The following is an 18,185-nucleotide window of genomic DNA, read 5'->3' on the forward strand; positions in this document are numbered from 1 at the left end:
TTCAACCCCTGGGTCGGGAAGATCCCCTGGAGAAACAAAATGCAATCCTTTCTTTTCTGGAGAATCCCATGGACAGAGAAGCCTGGAAGGCTACAGTCCATGGGATTACGAAGAGTCGGACATGACTGAGCAACTGAGCATGCACGCATGCAAAGTGCTTAGCATATTAAATACCTGACACAGAGAAAGTATGCTGTAAATGTTTGTTATTAATCTAACCCCTGTATTCTCAACTGGGGGCAGTTTTTTCTCAGAGGAGGAATGTGGCAGTCTGGAGACATTTGTGATATCACAGTTGTGGGGTGCGACTGGCATCTAGTGGGTAGCGCCAGGGATGCTGCTAAGCATTGTACAATGCACAGGACAGCCCCGACAACAAAGAATTATCCAACCCCAAATTTCAGTGATTCCCAGGTTGACAATAGGGACTGAACCCCTGTCCCCTGCATTGGAAGTGCAGCGTCTTGACCGCCAGGGAAGCCGGACAATCCCTGATTTAAACAGAGATTGTAGGCACATGCACTTTCTTTTATGTATATATAAATGAAAATAGGTCAGATAGAAATTTCTGTCAGAAAAAGACGGCCAGCCTGTCTCTGTGTATTAGAGAACATGTGTTAGACTTTGTAGGGATATAGAAGAGACCCAGCCGTGGTCCTGGAGGAGCTTGGATAAGAACTCTGTGCAGCGGGGCTGTTTAAGAGGCAAGTTTTTACCAAGTGACTTTTGTAAGCATTTTCCTTTAATATGAGGGTGACCTGGGGTCATCCACACTTCTCAGAATAATGTTTGCTCAAATGCCAACCTTAACGGTTCCCTATAAAGATGCATCTTAAGTGGACAGTGTCTGTTTACATGCCTGAAGGTATCTTGTGTTTGGGTAAATTCTATTGAACAAATATCTGAAAAAGAAATCCCGGTCACAAATAGAAATAAAAAGTACTTGATAAGAGTAAAAGCACAGACATGAGAAAAATGTTAAAGCTTGTATTCAACCATTCACACACCAAAGGGTAAAGGAGACCCCTTTTGCCCACTTTCCATTTAAAGAGTTATTTTATTCAGATTCTAAAGCCATGTCGCCATATGATTAATTTAATTCGGATCACAGAATATGTGCTCACACAGAATGACTTGCTGTCAAAAGCTCTGTCTTGATTTGCTAGCTGGGAAGTTTAGAGAAGGGACCCTTATTCTTCCTCTCTGGCTTTTTGCCTTTAGGCTAAGGACTAGAAGACTGTTAAAGGCATGCCAGACCTTCACTCAATCTCTGTGTGTGCCAGATGTCCTCTAGGATTGGGCAACAGGAAGGAGGGCTAAGGAATCTGGTGGAGACCATCAGGAGGGCAGACCCCTGGGGGTTTACACCCTTGGAAGCTAAAGCATGGTGATGGATGGGGCAAGAGACCCACTCCATGCAGCCACTTTTGCACACCTTCCTCCATTATTCTGGTTTCCTACATGTATAGGTGCTTTCTGACAACTTATTTAATGCCTGCTAAAAGAGTCTCTTGAGAGTCCCTTGGACTGCAAGGAGATCCAACCAGTCCATTCTGAAGGAGATCAGCTCTGGGATTTCTTTGGAAGGAATGATGCTAAAGCTGAAACTCCAATACTTTGGCCACTTCATGCAAAGAGTTGACTCATTGGAAAAGACTCTGATGCTGGGAGGGATTGGGGGCAGGAGGAAAAGGGGATGACAGAGGATGAGATGGCTGGATGGCATCACCGACTCAATGGACGTGAGTCTGAGTGAACTCCGGGAGTTGGTGATGGACAGGGAGGCCTGGCATGCTGTGATTCATGGGGTCGCAAAGAGTCAGACACGACTGAGTGACTCAACCAAACTGAACTGAAAGGAATCTTATTAGACACTCTTGTAGGAGGAAAAAAAGTGAACCAGACATAAAATGTATCACAGTGGATTCTCAATATGGAAGACTATAAGACCTGTTATAAGTCACTCTAAGAGAGAAAGTGATTAAGTGCAATAAGAAAAATGTGAGAAAAATACTATGGATTCTAAAGCAGTGTTTGCCTCCAATGGGGAGTTTGGAGAAGTCTTTTTGGAGAGGGAGGAATTTGAGGTAGAATGTGAAGGTTGGTGGATACGTAGACATGGAAATGGTGCTAGAAAATGCTAAAAGACAGAGCAAGCTACCAAGGTGGCAAGTTGAGTATGTCAGAGAAGAAATTTTGTAGGATTTGTGGTGGGGAGTATAGGAAAATAGATAAGATGGATAGGTTGAGATGAGCTCATGTAAAACCCACAATATAAGGATTCAGTCAAGCCAGGGGGAATCACTGACATTTCTGAGTATAGGAAAATAGATAAGATGGATAGGTTGAGATGAGCTCATGTAAAACCCACAATATAAGGATTCAGTCAAGCCAGGGGGAATCACTGACATTTCTGAGCAAAGGTGGAGTGGACTAAGAAGACTGTTGGGTAGCTGTGTGTAAGGTAGACTGGAGAGAGATCTAGGCTCTGAGTTATTGTGGGACAAGAATGGTAAGGAGGGCGCAGACGACCAATATTTCAGATAAAGCATTTGGCAAGACTCAGTGGATGACGCAGCACTGCACTGCCTACTTAGGTGCTAGGGTATGGGCTGCAGAACACAGAACACCCAGAACAGGTGCTGGGTGCAGATGTTTTGGGTTTCTAGTCCTGGCTCTGCTGCCTAAACTAGTTACATGTCCTTGAAATATCTCTTAATCTCCTCATCCACAAAATGTATATTTTGCATATACATGAGCTGCAGATTAACTGAGTCAGTGCACTTAACACATTGTGAATCTTGTCTGGCTTAACAAGTTAATGTGTCCAAAAGCCCAATATAAAAATTGATTGTTATTATTATCAGAAGTTAAAAGGAGGTGAAATGAGAGGCAGGACATCTGAACCAAGTTGGAATTTAATTGCCAGGAATAAAGAATTACACAAGGAAAAGATTGGTGTTTTGTTACTCTCCCCGCGGCTCCTTGGAAGGGCTGGAATGTGGGGCCACGTAGAGGATGGGATGAAATTCACGGACAGTCCCATCTGCATCATGGTCCAGCCATCCATGTTCTTGCTTTCCAGTTCCAAAAGCATTGATTTTATTGTCTGGCATTAGCTGCATTAAACTTTGCCAACAGATTAGGAGTACTCATTAAGAGATAATGATTTCCTCACTTCTATTAATGCAGAGACCTGGAACTAGAAAACCAGGGTCCCGAGAGAGACCATCAAACAGATGATGCTTTTACGAGCCAGGAGGGCATTAGCTTGGATACTAAAAGAATTAACATTGAAAATGTTTTATTTAAAAGAAAAAAAAGTATGATGTTTTAGTTAAGGAATACTGCCTTCTTTGTATGGGAGGGGTTGTTTGTGGTGGGTGGGGGAGTCCATGGGGGTATTCTGAGGCAAGACATCCTCTCTCTTATTTTAAACTTGTAACTGTAGATCCCAGAGCTGAAACGCTATATACAGTTCTTGTATGCCCCATTCAGTGGTCAGACTGTTCTAATTTAATGTAAGCATAAGAATAAAAATAAAGCTTTCAAGTGCTGGGACAGATTTTTTTTTTTTTTTTTTAAGAGACGCAGGCTTTATCCCCTATATGATTAAACAGTCATTAGGGTTTAAAGGTTTAATCTGCTGGAATTCAGCCCAGAATGGGGTTCAGAGCCCCAGAATAATTGGATACAGCCTCAGGCTTTGAAGATCAGAGTTGGTTGGTTGGGTGTGTGAGTGTGTGTGTGTGTGTGTGAAATATGCTAGCAAGTATTTGAGGTCTCTCCTTTGCAATGCGCTGTGGCAGGAGGAATAAAGCTGCCAGCCCCTGCCTCCTCCATTGATTCCTCAGGGGCTGACTGGATACAGCTTCTGGGGGGTGCTGCGCTCATGAATGTGTGCTATTGTTCCAGGCACACGTTGGCCTTAAGAAATAACGCAGAACAAAACAGGCCTGTCCTTATTCAGATGCAGAGCCCTCTCCATCACTCAAACAGGCCCTTCCAGGTCACATGCCCCAGGCCTCTGCAGACAGAACGCAGCTGCCTCGAATCTGCTGCCTAACATTAGCCGCAGTTCAAAAAATCTGATGGCGCTGCACTGCCCAGGCTCCGCAGAGGAAACCAGAAAGATCTGGGGTCCGGTCACTATGTTCTCCGAGGAACTGTGGCTGGAGAATGAGAAGAAGTGTGCTGTGGTTCGGAAGCCTAAGCCAGGCAGAAAACGCCAGGAGCTGCTGGCCGTGGCCTTGGGGGTGAAGGTGGGAATCAAAGGCGCCTTTCTCTGGCCCCCTCTCAAACTCTTTGCCTGTCCACAGATCTCCTCCCTGGTCCGAAGGGCCGCCCTCACACACAACGACAACCACTTCAACTATGAGAAGACACACAACTTTAAGGTAAGCGAACCTCTGCATCCTTTCTTCTGTTATAAAAGGGCAGGTGGAGAGCTCCAGGCCATGGTTTCTGTCTGGGCTTTGGTAAAGTCACGAGACGGCAGATTTTCTGCTTTCCACATTGAGTTACTTGCTCTGAATCAAATCAAACGGGAGGTTTCAGAAAGCAGTTTGCTTGATGCTAATGCTCAGAAGCACCTCTATGTATGTTAACTGAGTTCTAATGAATTCGGCCCATTTCCTCTCCACATTCCCATGTCCAGTGAAAGAAAAACAGAGCATGCCCAATCTTTGGCATTTAGAGGTCATCTGGTGAATATCAAGCGGTACTTTTCCACTCGGAGTAGCAGTAAAGAATATTGTTATCTGTGAGCAAGTGGAAACAGTTGCCCGTTTCACATTTTGTGTTTTGTCTTTTGTTTTCAGGGATGCTAACTCTTTGGGTTTATGTGTAGACAGCTGTGAAAGCAAATGATGACGGGAGATACCATCCAGTAGCTTTTGTTTGTGCTCGAGGTGCAGGGGGCGCCCTGGCAGCCTTGCCAAGCTCCTTCTGGTCCCAGCCTTGGTCTTGCTCACCAGACCAAACAAAAAGATAGGAAGACCTGGCAGGGGGTTAAGTGGATTTTCCCATGTGTATTTATAAACTGGAAATACCACTATCTTCATTTCAGACTAGCACTTGGAGAAACGGCCTGCCGTCAGAAAATTATGGCCTGTTTCCTTTGCCCTGATGTGTTTTCCAAGAAGGGCTGGGAGGAGGTTCTGATGCCAAATTGCCTGGTTTGAGATGCCCCTGAGTGCAGGAGAGACAGGACAGAGTTAGAGGTTTTACACCAGCACAGGGGCTGACCGTGTGGAATTTGGAGAGAATGGAGATGAAGGATCTAGGAAGAAGACACAGGAGCAGCTAAATGTAAATTGTATTCTTTTTTTAAAATTCTTTTTCCTTTAGGGTCAGTAGCCCAAGAAACTTTTGGAACTGGGGAACCATTTGTCAGAAGTGACCAGGAAAACCTAGTTCATTCTGTTGCTTTCCTATCCTTCGTACAGACAGATGTGTGTCTATTAAATATACATTTGTGTTCGTTTGGTCTGTTTGCCCTGCTTCTGTTTTTAGAAAGCAAGGAGCTCAGACATTTGCATGCTATAATTGAACTGAGGCATGGAGTTATCCAGCCCTCCGTATTTAGCATGAGAGTGAAGAATTGCATTAGATAGGTCCTTATCCATGCCAAGGCTCTTGTTATTTCTCCCACCATTGAGTAGTGACAATTATAATTTGGGGCATCACTGAATAGTAACAGGTCTAATTTATGTTTTTTTCTTTTTCCGCTTTCCTATCTTTACCCTAATTAATTTTTTTTTAATTTTAAGAAAGTATTTTTCTGACTTCTGGCAGAAATTCCTGATCCTTTGCCTCCTGTATTTGTACTACCATGAATGGGAGGATGGATCTTGGACTTGCTTTTTTTTTTTTCCTCCCTCTTGAAAATTCTGATTCTTTTGGCTCTAAGATCCAGCTGGACTTTTGCCCTATTGCAATGTATGTTTGCCTGGAATAGCTTTCCTCTATAGATACTGTGTCTGAGTTTGTGTGAAGAACACACAAGTGTATTTAGTTGATTGGTACTTCATAATTAATTTCAGTCTTTTTTTCATCTTAGATCTCTGCATGGGACATAAAAACATTTAAACCAAAAGGATAGTTGAACCTTATCTTCTCAAGTAGTTCTGTTGCTAACATGATCTATGTTAATTATTACTGAAAAACACTGACAGCTTTTTAAATGTTTGTTTAAAAAGTCTGTATCTATTGACGATATCTTTTCTAACTTACTGCTATTGAGAGAAAAGAAAGCAGAGAACAGATGAGTTGTCAGAGGGGAATGCAAGCCAGACAGGACCGTTTCTCTTCCGTGTTTTAAATAGACATCTTTGAGACATAGCAGACCCTTGAGTGCTGTGTCAGTTGATTGTGGCTTTCAATGGTACTGCTCGTGCCACTGTCCTTAAGAATGAGAGGCTGGGGCAGGAGGGGGTGGCTCCCTCTGTCACTCCTGGCCCCTTTTATCCTCATTCAGCCCTCTCCTCACCCCCCACCCCTACCCACAACCAACTTTAAGTGGGAACTCTGCATGGTCTTTAGAAGAACATTCTAAAAGCAGGTCCCTGCTATAAATAGAGCAGTAAGGTTTTAGTAACATGACCTAACCAAAGAAAGTGCTTATCAAAGGCCCCTGACATCTGCCTGGAATCTGTTCTATATCTTAATTTTGCAGTAAGTTTTTATTTATATTCATTTCTAGTAGGCTTTGTTCTGAAACTGTCTTGATTTGTAAGTTGGGTTATTATTTGAGGATATTATGTGTCTGGCATAAAGTAAATGTTTAAAAAGAACAAGTAATCACATTCTCATCCTTATCAACAAATAAGCTTTGCTAGGCCCTGTCTGCACTCTCATCGAGAGGCCTCCTACCAAAGACTTGAATCTGCCAGCAGATCTTGATGCCTCACTTCAGAGCAAGATTTTTTTTGCCCCCATCAGGACTATTCCCTGAATGAAAAGCCCTTTCCTCACTCTCCCCAGGAGCTTCATCACAAGCAATGAATAGATAACCTATAATGAAAAAAATCACTTTGCCATACACCTGAAACTAAGACATCTTTGTAAATCAACTGTACTTCAAATTTTAAAAAACAATGCAATAATTGCAATTTTTTTGTATTTTGGCCTTGCTATGTAGCATCTTAGTTCCCCCATCAGGGATTTAACCCATCCCCCCTGCATTGGCAGCATGGAGTCTTCACCACTGTACCACCAGGGAAGTCTCAATAATAACAATTTTTAAAAACAGCAATGGCTAGAAAGTCCTGACTTGGTTGAGGTCGGAACCCCTCCCACTCCCTTCTTTGAGAAGGCTCCCATCAGTGCTCCTGAGGGCATATCTACTGCCCTTGATTTCCAAACAAAGCGTGTCTGGGAAAAACTGAAAATCTGCTCTGTAAACAAAAGCTTTTGGAAGCTAATTAAGTTGCTCCTCATTTCATGCAATAATTATATACTTTACAACATGTATACAAATACGCTTGTTGCTGGTTTAAATGTCAAATTCTCGGGATTACTTATACATATTAGAAACTAAGAGTATTTGTTGGAGGAATGATGAAATTAATAGGCTTCTCTCTACAATGAAAGCTGTCTGATAAACAGAGAAAGCATTCTGTTATTTAACATGTTTTATGTCTGCATCCCTGTTTATCTACTGGACTGAAAGAGGCACTCTCTAGTAGGTAGAATAGCTCTGTTTTAGAGGGTCTGCCCTAAGAACACCTTGTGGCTGAGCTCTGAAACCTTCAAGAACCCCTCAACCCTGTCAGCCTGGATAACTCTTTCTTTCCCCACCTAATGCAATGATGAGGTAGCTGTGGCCAGCTTGGTGCCACTGGCCACAACATGTTCTTTGGCAAGTAGCTTAATTCTCTGAGCTTCAGTTTCCTCATTTGTAAAATGGGAGTGCCGTAAGGTTTAAGATGCCTGAAACAGGGCACTCAAAGCTGGTGCCCTGGGACAACCCTGAGGGATGGGATGGGAAGGGAACTGGGAAGGGTGTTCAGGATGGGGACACATGTACACCTATGGCTGATTCATGTCAATGTATGGCTAAAACCATCACAATATTGTAAAGTAATTAGCCTCCAATTAAAATAAATAAATAAATAAGAATACTTGTAAATCACTGAAGGTCATTGGTACCCAGTAAGCTTGCCTTCTATTATTATTTTATTGTTCATCTTTTTGTGTCTTTCATCTTCCTTGCATTTTGGTGTGTAGTTGGCTCTGTATTTCTTATTTTCTACCTTCACTTCTTCTTGTCCCTCTTACTTTTTTTTTTTTACCATCTCTTTCTTCTTCCCTGGTCAACAAGATGTAATTAAAAACTGAAAGAGCAGTGCAAAGACATGAATCAGAACTTCGGAGTCAGAAATGAGCCAGGGGTGAACAGGGTGCAGGAAAGAGAGGATTCAGGAGACAGAAGTGCTTGCTGCACATCTGGAGAGTCAGCTGGGGTGGGTTGGATGATCACAGACTGCCAATCCATGGTCCCTTTTTCCACTCAGCTGGCTCGTGCTCTCAGCCTCCCAAGGCTGCATGTGTGTGCACGTCACTCACTCCTTCTGAAAGCTCTCTCTACCTAGGCCACTTGAGGGACATGTTTTCTCCCTATATGGAATATGGAGGGAGAGCAGAAGTCCAAAAAGTTCTAAACATTGGAGAGCAGACCACCCCACCCCAACCTCACCTGGTTGCCCACCCCTCCCCCAGTCCTGCCCGTCCATCTGCCCTTCATTCCCTTCTGTCCCCTGTCCATCCCTTTCCTAGCCCTCTGCCAACTTTACTTTCATCCCTATCACTGAACACCAGCTGACATAGTACACATGTATTGATGTGTTTTCCCCTTATCAGAGAGAAACCCCTTCCTGGGTGGGGGCAAAGGGGTGGAGACAGATTTTGTCTGTTTTACTTTCTGTAGAAACCCCAGTGTCTTGATCAGGGCCTGGCCCAGAGTGGGCTGTCAGTGAATATATGGAGAGCACGTGTAGCAGGCATCTCCCCACCCTGTTCGCCTAAGCGTGCACTTTCCTTCCTCACTTCCTGCCCCAGAGTTTGCTTTCACTTAGGGCTCATGTTAGTTGTGTTCCAGTCCTTTCAGGTGGTGGGCAGCAGTCGATGCCAGGGTCACCACCTGTGCCGGGGAGCCAGAGGCCGGATCCAGGCATGTCAGGCCAGCTCCTCATGTGGTCAGAGGACCTGGCCGTGCCACCTACCCAGGATCTTGCACATGTGCCCAGGTTTATTCTTGCTGTCCCAGCTTCCTGTGTGGTGCCTCTCAAAAGTGGCCTTGTCTGGATTTAAGTTAAACAGTTGCCCGCCTTACCCTTTTCTGTCCCCACAGACGAGGCTGCAGGCTGCACCAGCAGCATCCTATGCCCATGGTACACTGTGCGTATATGCGTGCTCAAGCAGCACACACCTTCTAAACACACCTCCCACTCCTAAGACCCTGGGCGCCAGGACGAGGTCAGGAGGCTGAGAGTGTGTCCTGGTGCCACGGCTGGGACACCCGTCTAGTATGTGGCAGCATCACCGCCTCCCTGTTTGGGTTTTGTGGCTCCTTGATGGTTTCTCTCTCTGTCCTCAGTTTCCACATTTTCATCAGTGGAGTGATCATTTGCTTTGGAACTAGTCACTTCTGCTTTCCGTATGCAAGCCCCACTTTTCCTCATCCTTGCTGACTCCATAAAATGTGCCAGCCCTCTCGCCCCAGTATTTTGCCTGCACTGTGTTCTCTTGGGTGTGCAGCGGCCCATCGACCGTCCTGGTCCGCTTCTGGTGGATTTTGCACCTGCACTTTGTCACAGGCAGACAGTGGCTTCAGAAACAGTTGTGAGTTTTGTTTCTTTTGTTTTATAATCAGAAAAGGCTGTTTTGGCAGAAACAAGTCTGGAAGGAACAATTCAAAGGGAAGGCAAGCTTCATCACCTTGAATGTAAAACAAGGAACTCAACATGAGACTTAATAAATAGGCTTGGAAATACTAGACTTTATGAAGAAAATATGGCTTCTCCAAGAGGGCTATGAAGCTGCATCATTTTAATCTACTTCCTAGGGCTTCCCTGATAGCTCAGTTGGTAAAGAATTCGCCTGCAATTCAGGAGACCCCGGTTCAATTCCTGGGTTGGGAAGATCCCCTGGAGAAGGGAAAGGCTACCTGCTCCAGTATTCTGGCCTGGAGAATTCCATGGACTGTGTAGTCCATGGGGTCACAAAGAGTCGACATGACTGAGCAACTTTTACTTTCAATCTATTTCCTACAATTGTCTGGCCATTATAATTTTTAGAACCCCTGGATACCATCTTAAGTGAAATAGGCAAGTCTCACAGAGCCCCCAGGGACTGTTTAGAACTAGGCAAGGAGAAAGCAGGAACTAGGGGTATACCTGGGCTCAGTGTCTCTGCCCCCTCCTTCCCTCTCTTCCTTCCTTTCTCTCCTTCTCCCTTCCCATCCCTTCATTGCTTTCTACTCTGGATATCAGCTTCATTATTCTCTCCCTGCACAAAACATCTTAGTCTATATGGTCTGCACAGTATGGCTGATGATAACTCTCTGGTTTATGTATTACAAAGACCAACCACAAAATCCCAATTCTAAATTTCCATAGAGAAAGAATCAGACTAGCCTGACTTGGACCAAGTGTCTGCTTTGCTCAGGTAACTTTGGCCATGGAGGTCAAACCCCCCCCCCACCCCCATGTAAATACATGAATGGGGCTATAGGATGTCTGGAGGATGGGTGGTATCCAGGTTATATGTAAAAGAAAGGAATCCTTCCAGGTAGAGGCCTGGAGACGTCAGCCGTAATCCTTTCCTCCTTGTTTTGAAGAATTCCACTTCAAGTTTCGTAACAAAGTCCAACTCTTTCCATTGGGTTCTGCTTGAAGGAAGTCATGAAGCTGTCCTGAGCCTCGATGTTATTATTTAATATTATTATCTGACAGCCTAGGTGCTCTGCAGCATGTTAGCCTTGTCACCTATACTTTTGGTTCCATCTTTTGTGAAGTATACCCATTGCTGTTGTGCCATTTTGGAGCTAATAATAGGACTAGCCTTCAGCGAACCTGCAAAGTAAATGAGGTTTGTGTCTGGCAAACTCTCCACCCTTTACCCCTGGATGAGTTCTTGCCTGCCTCCTGTTGTTCCTGTCTGCCGAGTCACTTCATGGAACCACCCTGTTAAGACCTACCAGCCTTAGTTTCTAGATCTTAGCTTCTGCTTCCCCAGTTCATCGCCAGGCTTTGCATTCTACAAATAGGCTACACATTATGATTCATTTGCAATAGCACCTGTCAAACCAACCTGGTAGGTTGCATGGAAACCCTTTCTTCTGTGAGTCACCAAGATTTACTGTTACTTTACAGGTAGTAGATGCTTGGTTTTAAAAGGGCTTGTTCTTGAAAATGACAGCTTATTTAATCTAGTAATCTGTTTGTTTTTTTTTTTTAGTATATATTTTATTTTGAAGTCTTTATGGAATTTTTGTTACAGTATTACTTCTGATTTATGTTTTTGATTTTTGGCTATGAGGCATGTGGTATTGAACCTGCACCCCTTGCATTGGAAGGTGAAGTCCTAACCACTGGACCACCAGGAAAGTGCCAGTAGTCATGTTTTAAATAGTCCTGTTGAGACCAGCAGCATAATGCCTTTTCCCAGTGGAATTTCATTCATGGGATTTTGACCAAGTTGAGGAAAAAGTTTTTGGACAAGGTTCTCACATAGGTGAGTGCTCTCTCTGACTTGCAGAGTCTCACTTAAACCTTATCTTATCCCTCCTTGACATGATTTTATGTAAATATTGGGATACTATCATTGTAAATCCTTTATAAACCAGCAGAGCCTGCTGCAAAGAAAATAGTCTTTGACAGCAAACCCAACAGAGACTCCTTGCTTAGGCCCCACACCAGGGAAGTGGCTTGGCCAAGATGTTCTACTATTTTAAATTATTTATTAACAAGTCTGGCCCATATAAAATGCTTGGTTGTTATTAATTTTACATTGAGTTTGTTTTATGCCAAGAATGTATCATTCAAAGAGACTATTCTAAATGACTAAATGTTCTAAGAAGAGGTGACTATTTAGACACTTTTTTTTTAATTCAGCAAATACAGACTGAGGGCCAAGTATGTGCCAGGCACTGCCAGGTATCAGAAAGATGGTGGTGATGTAAGAATGTGAGCTCTTTCTTTGCTAGGTGGTTCTCAAACAAGGCAGTGGTGCTCCCAGGGGACATCTGGCAGTGTCTGGAGACATTTCTCATTCTTATGACTGGAGTCTAGCAGAAGCCAGAGATGCTGCTAAACATCCTACAAGGGCCAGGACAGTCCCCACCACAAAGGGTTATTGGCCCCAATGTCAGCAGTGCCAAGACTGAAAAAAACTTGCAATCGACAATGGGGGACCTGGTAGGCTTTGAGCAGAAAAGTGTCAAAGGATGTGGGTGCAGATGTCTTCATCAACCCGAGAGGAAGTCAGCAGGCACAAGGATATCTCACCATATCAATGGGGAGACTCCCCAAAAGCTTTGTGGCAACAATCAATGTTTTAGAATTGAAAATCCTGTTTTAAATGTATTAGAACAGCTGCTGAATGGGTGCATCTGGGGGCTCAGTGGTGGAGAAACCCAGCTGTCCCCCTGCCTCTGCTCAGCTAGCCTTGCAGGAAAACCCAGAGTCTTCGGTCACAGCCCCAGTGATTCCCCTTGGCTATTTTCCTGCATCTGAAAAGGTTCACTTCAAGGCCAGTATTTCATCTGATAGTGCAAGAGGGAAAAGTCCAAAGTTTCACCTAATTTTTCATACAAGTTCAGTGTCACATGATGATGGGAAATGCAGTCGATTATAGGAAAAACCCTCGGCTGAGAGTGGGAGGCAAGTACTGCTGACCATCTGGGTGACCATGGACAAGCTGCCTGTCCTCCAGCCCCAGGGACTCTGGGGCAAAAGCTCAACTAGAAGAGCCCCAGGTCCACAGACTTGTAGCCGGAAGTGACTTTAGTCTCCCAGCCCCCTCTTCTGTGCATATAATGCAGTTAAGAAAAAACTGCCTTTGATCCATGAGTCCTTTTCAAATAAAAGTATAAGAATAAAGTTATAAGTAAGAAAAATGACAAACTGAGGTGACATGGTTTTAGTCTGTACCCACAACTCTCTATTAGGGTTCTTTTGTCCCCAAGAGCATATGTGGCACTATCTGGAGACATCTGTGGTTGGTCCCACTGAGGGGTTGCTACTGGCATCTGTTAGGTAAAGGCCAGGGATGCTGTTGACCACCCGACAGTACATGAAGACTTACCAGCTCCAAATGTCAGTAGAGCCAAGGTTGAGAGACCCTGATGTGTACTGATAAGGAAAAGCAAAATTTCTCAACCGTAGCACATCATGCATAGCCCTTTCTGTTTCTTACGGTCTAGATCTGGGCTGAGCTGGTTATACACTTGGGCGGTGTCTACACTGACCCATCAAAACAGACTTGTTATAAAATCACCAGGGAATCCTGTTTTCCAGATTCAGCAGATATGAGGCAAATAACATCCTGCTCATTGAGAAAGAGCCAAGTTGGGGGATACTCACTAAACGCCTGAGATTTTTCTTGACGACTCTCCTTGCTCTTGTTTTTACTGGGTGGTTATTCCTGGGCTATTTGTCAAACAGACCTTATCTCCTATAATATCATCTTTTTCTGTTTGGTGTGGTTTTTGAATTCCAGGCAGACCAGGCCTAGTATAATAGTCTTGGACAGACATTCTTCCTGTCTGGGGTATTTTCTTCCTGTCTAGGGTATTTTAGTTACTGCTCTAAAGTTTGCAAAATATTCTTTTTTTTCTGAAAAGATATTCTTGAAAATCAATATCATTCAGAGAATGGAAAAATATGATCACTGACTTTTCAAGATATGGGACATTTCAATGGGAGAATAAAAATCATAATTCAATCCCAAATTAGAGGAGTCCAGAGCGTGTACTCTCAGCATTTACGTATAGCCTACTGTCTAGAGATTGTTCTTGTGAACCCAAAAGAAAACTGAACAATCTATCCGCCATGAAAATAAACAGCCCATCACAAAGAGGAAATTAGGCAGTGGGCCTAAAATAATGTTTAACTAACTTTACATTCCCTTCTGTCGCCATTTTGCCGATTTCTGGGGAATGTGTATTTGTGGGGACAATAAATAGAGCTATTTGCCATTCAGAAGTCCCTGCCTGCATTTGTTTGGCTGAAGAAATGGGACAGAAGGCAGTGGGGATACATCATTGATGGGAAAGGATGTTGTTGAATAATTATTTTTTAAACATGGCAAAAATTTTAGAAAATCTATGATTAGCGTGTCCTGGACTTCCTGAAGCATTCAGTCAACTAGTTTCCATCTTGTCAATGGACTGTAAACACTATATAATAGCTACTCTCCCAATTCCTAAATATTGCATTTTTATTTTTACCCTAAGGTGTGTAGTTATTTCCTATGTGATTTCTTCAACTGCGGGAGGTGTTCCAGATAGGAATTTTTCACTCCCTTTTTTTTTCTTGCATGACCTACAAGAAAAGAATGCCTTTAAAAAGTCAAACTCACCTTCATCGGCCTTTAGTTGTGCTGTTCCCTCTTCTTGGAATGTTCTCCCCAAGAAGAACATCTGCCTCCCCAGTCAACATCATCAGTGTCCCATCAGCCCAGTCTCATGAATCCATTCCATTCTCCAAAATCCAATTCAAATATCATTTTCCCCAGCCTTTTCAGGAAGAATTTATTACTCTCGCACAGTGTACTACCACAAGATACTTATTTATGTTGCCTGATTATTCTTGTAGGTGAAATCCTTGGGTGCAGGAAGGTCTCTGTTCCTCTGATCTATTTTTACTTTGTATTTCTGAGAACTAGTACAGTACCAGGTTCAAAGTAGGCAATCAGCAGTTAAGTATCAAATAAATGAGTGAATAATGAGTGGGTGAATAGGTGGATGAACTGGGAAATAGTTCCTCTCTCTGACATCCTTCCCCTACTAATGTATAATGCCATTTCTGAGAAATACCAAGTCTCCATATATGTGTAATTTGGTTTCTGTCATTTCCTCTCTGTTCCACTGGTTTGTTTATACTGCATGATGCTGCATGGTCCTTTACTTTTTTTAACTATAGAAGTCTCAAAATATAGTTGAATATATTTTCTTACATTCTTTTACTTATACAAAATTATGATGGCTATTTCTCTCTGTTCTATTCTTCCATGTGGGTTGTAGGGTCATCTTGTCAATTTGGGGGAAAGCATTATGAAGACTTTGTTGAAACTTAATTGGATTTAAAGCTTCATTTGGAAAATAATTGATATATTTATAGTATTGAGCATTGTCATACATGAATATAGAATATCTCCTTACTTATGTTATTAATTTAATTATAATTATTTTAGATTATTCCTGATGCTGTGAATGGAGTCCTTTAATTTTTATGATTTAACAAAATGAGTAACTGCTGATATGTACTGATTTCTTGTTATTGCTCTTATATTAAGTGAACTTGATAGCTTTGTTCTTTCTTCCAATTACATATGGTGTATTTCTTTGTCTTGTTTTAGTACGCTGGCTAAAATTCAGCAGGATAATGCCCAAGAGGAGCTTTTACAGCATACAGCCTTATCTTTCTGCTGACTCTTAAGGAAATTATTCTGATGTTTTATCTTTCAATATGATGTTTGTCATGTGCATATCATAGACATCTTTAATCAACCATTTTTAGAAGTTCCCTCTTTTCCTAGTATGCCAAGTGCTATTACTATGAACAGGTATTGAATTTTGTTAACTGTTGATATTCTAATTTTTAAAATGATTTTTTGTTTTCTCTCTCTTGTTATTCTTCTGAATTCTAATAATACGTCAACTACCTTAAATCTCTGAAATAAGCCTTCCCTTGGTCATGACATTTAAACATAATGCTACATTCAGTAGGATTTTTAAAGGATTTTTACATTTATGTTCATAATTGAATAGCTGTACAATTTTACTTTTATGTGTCATTCTTGTATGGTTTTTGAATCAAGATTAGCTTCATTAAGTGAACTGTGGAACTTTTTTTCTTTTCCTCTGTAATAGTCTATATTGGCTAGAAATTGTTTTTTTTAAAGTTGGTTAAATCTAACAAGATTATTTGGAATCAATGGCTTTGATTTAATTATTTAATAGGTATAAGTGAATTTAGGTTTTTTATATTATTTTGAGTCATTTTTGATAATTTATATTCTCTAATAAATTATCCATTTCACATAACTTTTAATTTTGTGGGTAGAAAGTTCTCAAGGTTTTGTTTTACATCATTACAGCATCGGCAATTATGTCCTCCCCTTTATTGTTTGTGCCTTTTATCTTGATCAACTCCCTAAGGTTTGGCTATTTTGTAAAACTTTTAAAAAATCGCCTTTTAGTTTTTTTAATCCTTTTGAAAATTTTTCGTTCTATTTCATTATATTCTACTGTAACCTGTTTTGTTTCTTTGTTTTACTGTTTGAATCTTCCATGCCATTTTTTTCAACCTGCTTTTAAGTCCTCTGAAATTAGTCATCTTGTTATTGTTTTTATGGAGAGGCTTGATTATATTGGCCCATGTTTCCCAGTTTTCTTGCTTACTGTGGCTTCTTGAATCCTGTCCTTTCCCACTAGGTTCAATGTGCTTCTTACAGAATAATATAATCCCTGGGTATATCTTTGAGTGAGGATCTGTGAGTGAAAACTCTTGGCATTTGTCTGAAAATATCTTTATTTCACCCTTGCTTTTGAATGGTAATTGGCTGTGTATAGAAGTTAGGTTGACAATACTTTTCTCTGAGGACTTTGATGAAATGACTCTGTAATTTACTTTTCTCTTTTTACTGAGGAGAATTCTGTTTTCATCCCAATTACTGTCCTTTCACAGGTAACCTGTTTTTGAGGATTTTGCTTATCTGTTTAGTGTTCTGCACTTCCACTCTCATCTGTATAGGTCTAAATTATTTTTTATTCATCAGCTTTGAGACTCAGGTTTTTTAACCTGAAGATTTTGTGTCTCTTAGGAATTCTGGAATGATCTCAACTGTTTCTCTTTTTGAATGTTGCTGATATAAATGCCCTTAATTCCATCATCTCTCAGCTTTTCAGGATCATCACTCTTTTGCTTCTTTCCTTTCTGCATCTCCAATCTCTTCTACCTATCATATCAATCTCACTGACAAATTAATATATCCAAATGTCTCCCAAAGTCAAGTGGGCCTTAGGAAGCATCACTATGAACAAAGCTAATGGAGATGATGGGATACCAGTTGAGCTATTTCAAATCCTAAAAGATGATGCTGTGAAAGTGCTGCACTCAATATGTTAGCAAATTTGGAAAACTCAGCAGTGGCCAACAGGACTGGAAAAGGTCAGTTTTCATTCCAATCCCAAACAAAGGCAATGCCAAAGAATGCTCAAACTACCACACGATTGCACGCATCTCACACACTAGTGAAGTAATGCTCAAAATTCTCCAAGCCAGGCTTCAACAGTACATGAACTGTGAACTTCCAGATGTTCAAGCTGGATTTAGAAAAGGCAGAGGAACCAGAGATCAAATTGCCTACATCTGTTGGATCATAGAAAAAGCAAGAGAGTTCCAGAAAAACATTTACTTCTGCTTTATTGACTATGCCAAAGCCTTTGACTGTGTGGATCACAATAAACTGTGGCAAATTCTTAAAGAGTTGGGAATACCAGACCACCTCACCTGCCTCCTGAGAAATCTGTATGCAAGTCAAGAAGCAACAGTTAGAACTGGACATGGAACAACAGACTGGTTCCAAATTGGGAAAGGAGTATGTCATGGCTGTATATTTGTTACCCTGCTTATTTAACTTATATGCAGAGTACATCATGAGAAATGCTGGACTGGATGAAGCACAAGCTGGAATCAAGATTGCTGGGGAAAATATCAATAACCTCAGATATGCAGATGACACCACACTTATGGCAGAAAGTGAAGAAGAACTAAACAGCCTCTTGATGAAAGTGAAAGAGGAGAGTGAAAATGTTGGCTTAAAACTCAACAGTCAGAAAACTAAGATCATGGCATCTGGTCCCATCACTTCATGGCAAATAGATGGGGAACAATGGAAACAGTGAGAAGCTTTATTTTGGGGTGCTCCAAAATCACTGCAGATGGTGACTTCAGCCA

At 41.9% G+C, this 18,185-nt stretch overlaps 1 protein-coding gene across 1 annotated transcript in view; it reads left to right on the top strand.

The window, feature by feature from the left end:
- CHN2 (chimerin 2) overlaps nt 1–18,185 on the top strand; it is a 339,759-nt gene that overhangs the window by 294,529 nt on the left and 27,045 nt on the right. Inside the window, exon 7 of the mRNA XM_027539419.1 lies at nt 4,320–4,397. Within this exon, the coding sequence (XP_027395220.1) occupies nt 4,320–4,397 (78 nt within the window). The remainder of the gene's footprint in view (nt 1–4,319; nt 4,398–18,185) is intronic.

Source organism: Bos indicus x Bos taurus, chromosome 4, assembly GCF_003369695.1.
Source record: "Bos indicus x Bos taurus breed Angus x Brahman F1 hybrid chromosome 4, Bos_hybrid_MaternalHap_v2.0, whole genome shotgun sequence".
NCBI lineage: Eukaryota > Metazoa > Chordata > Mammalia > Artiodactyla > Bovidae > Bos > Bos indicus x Bos taurus.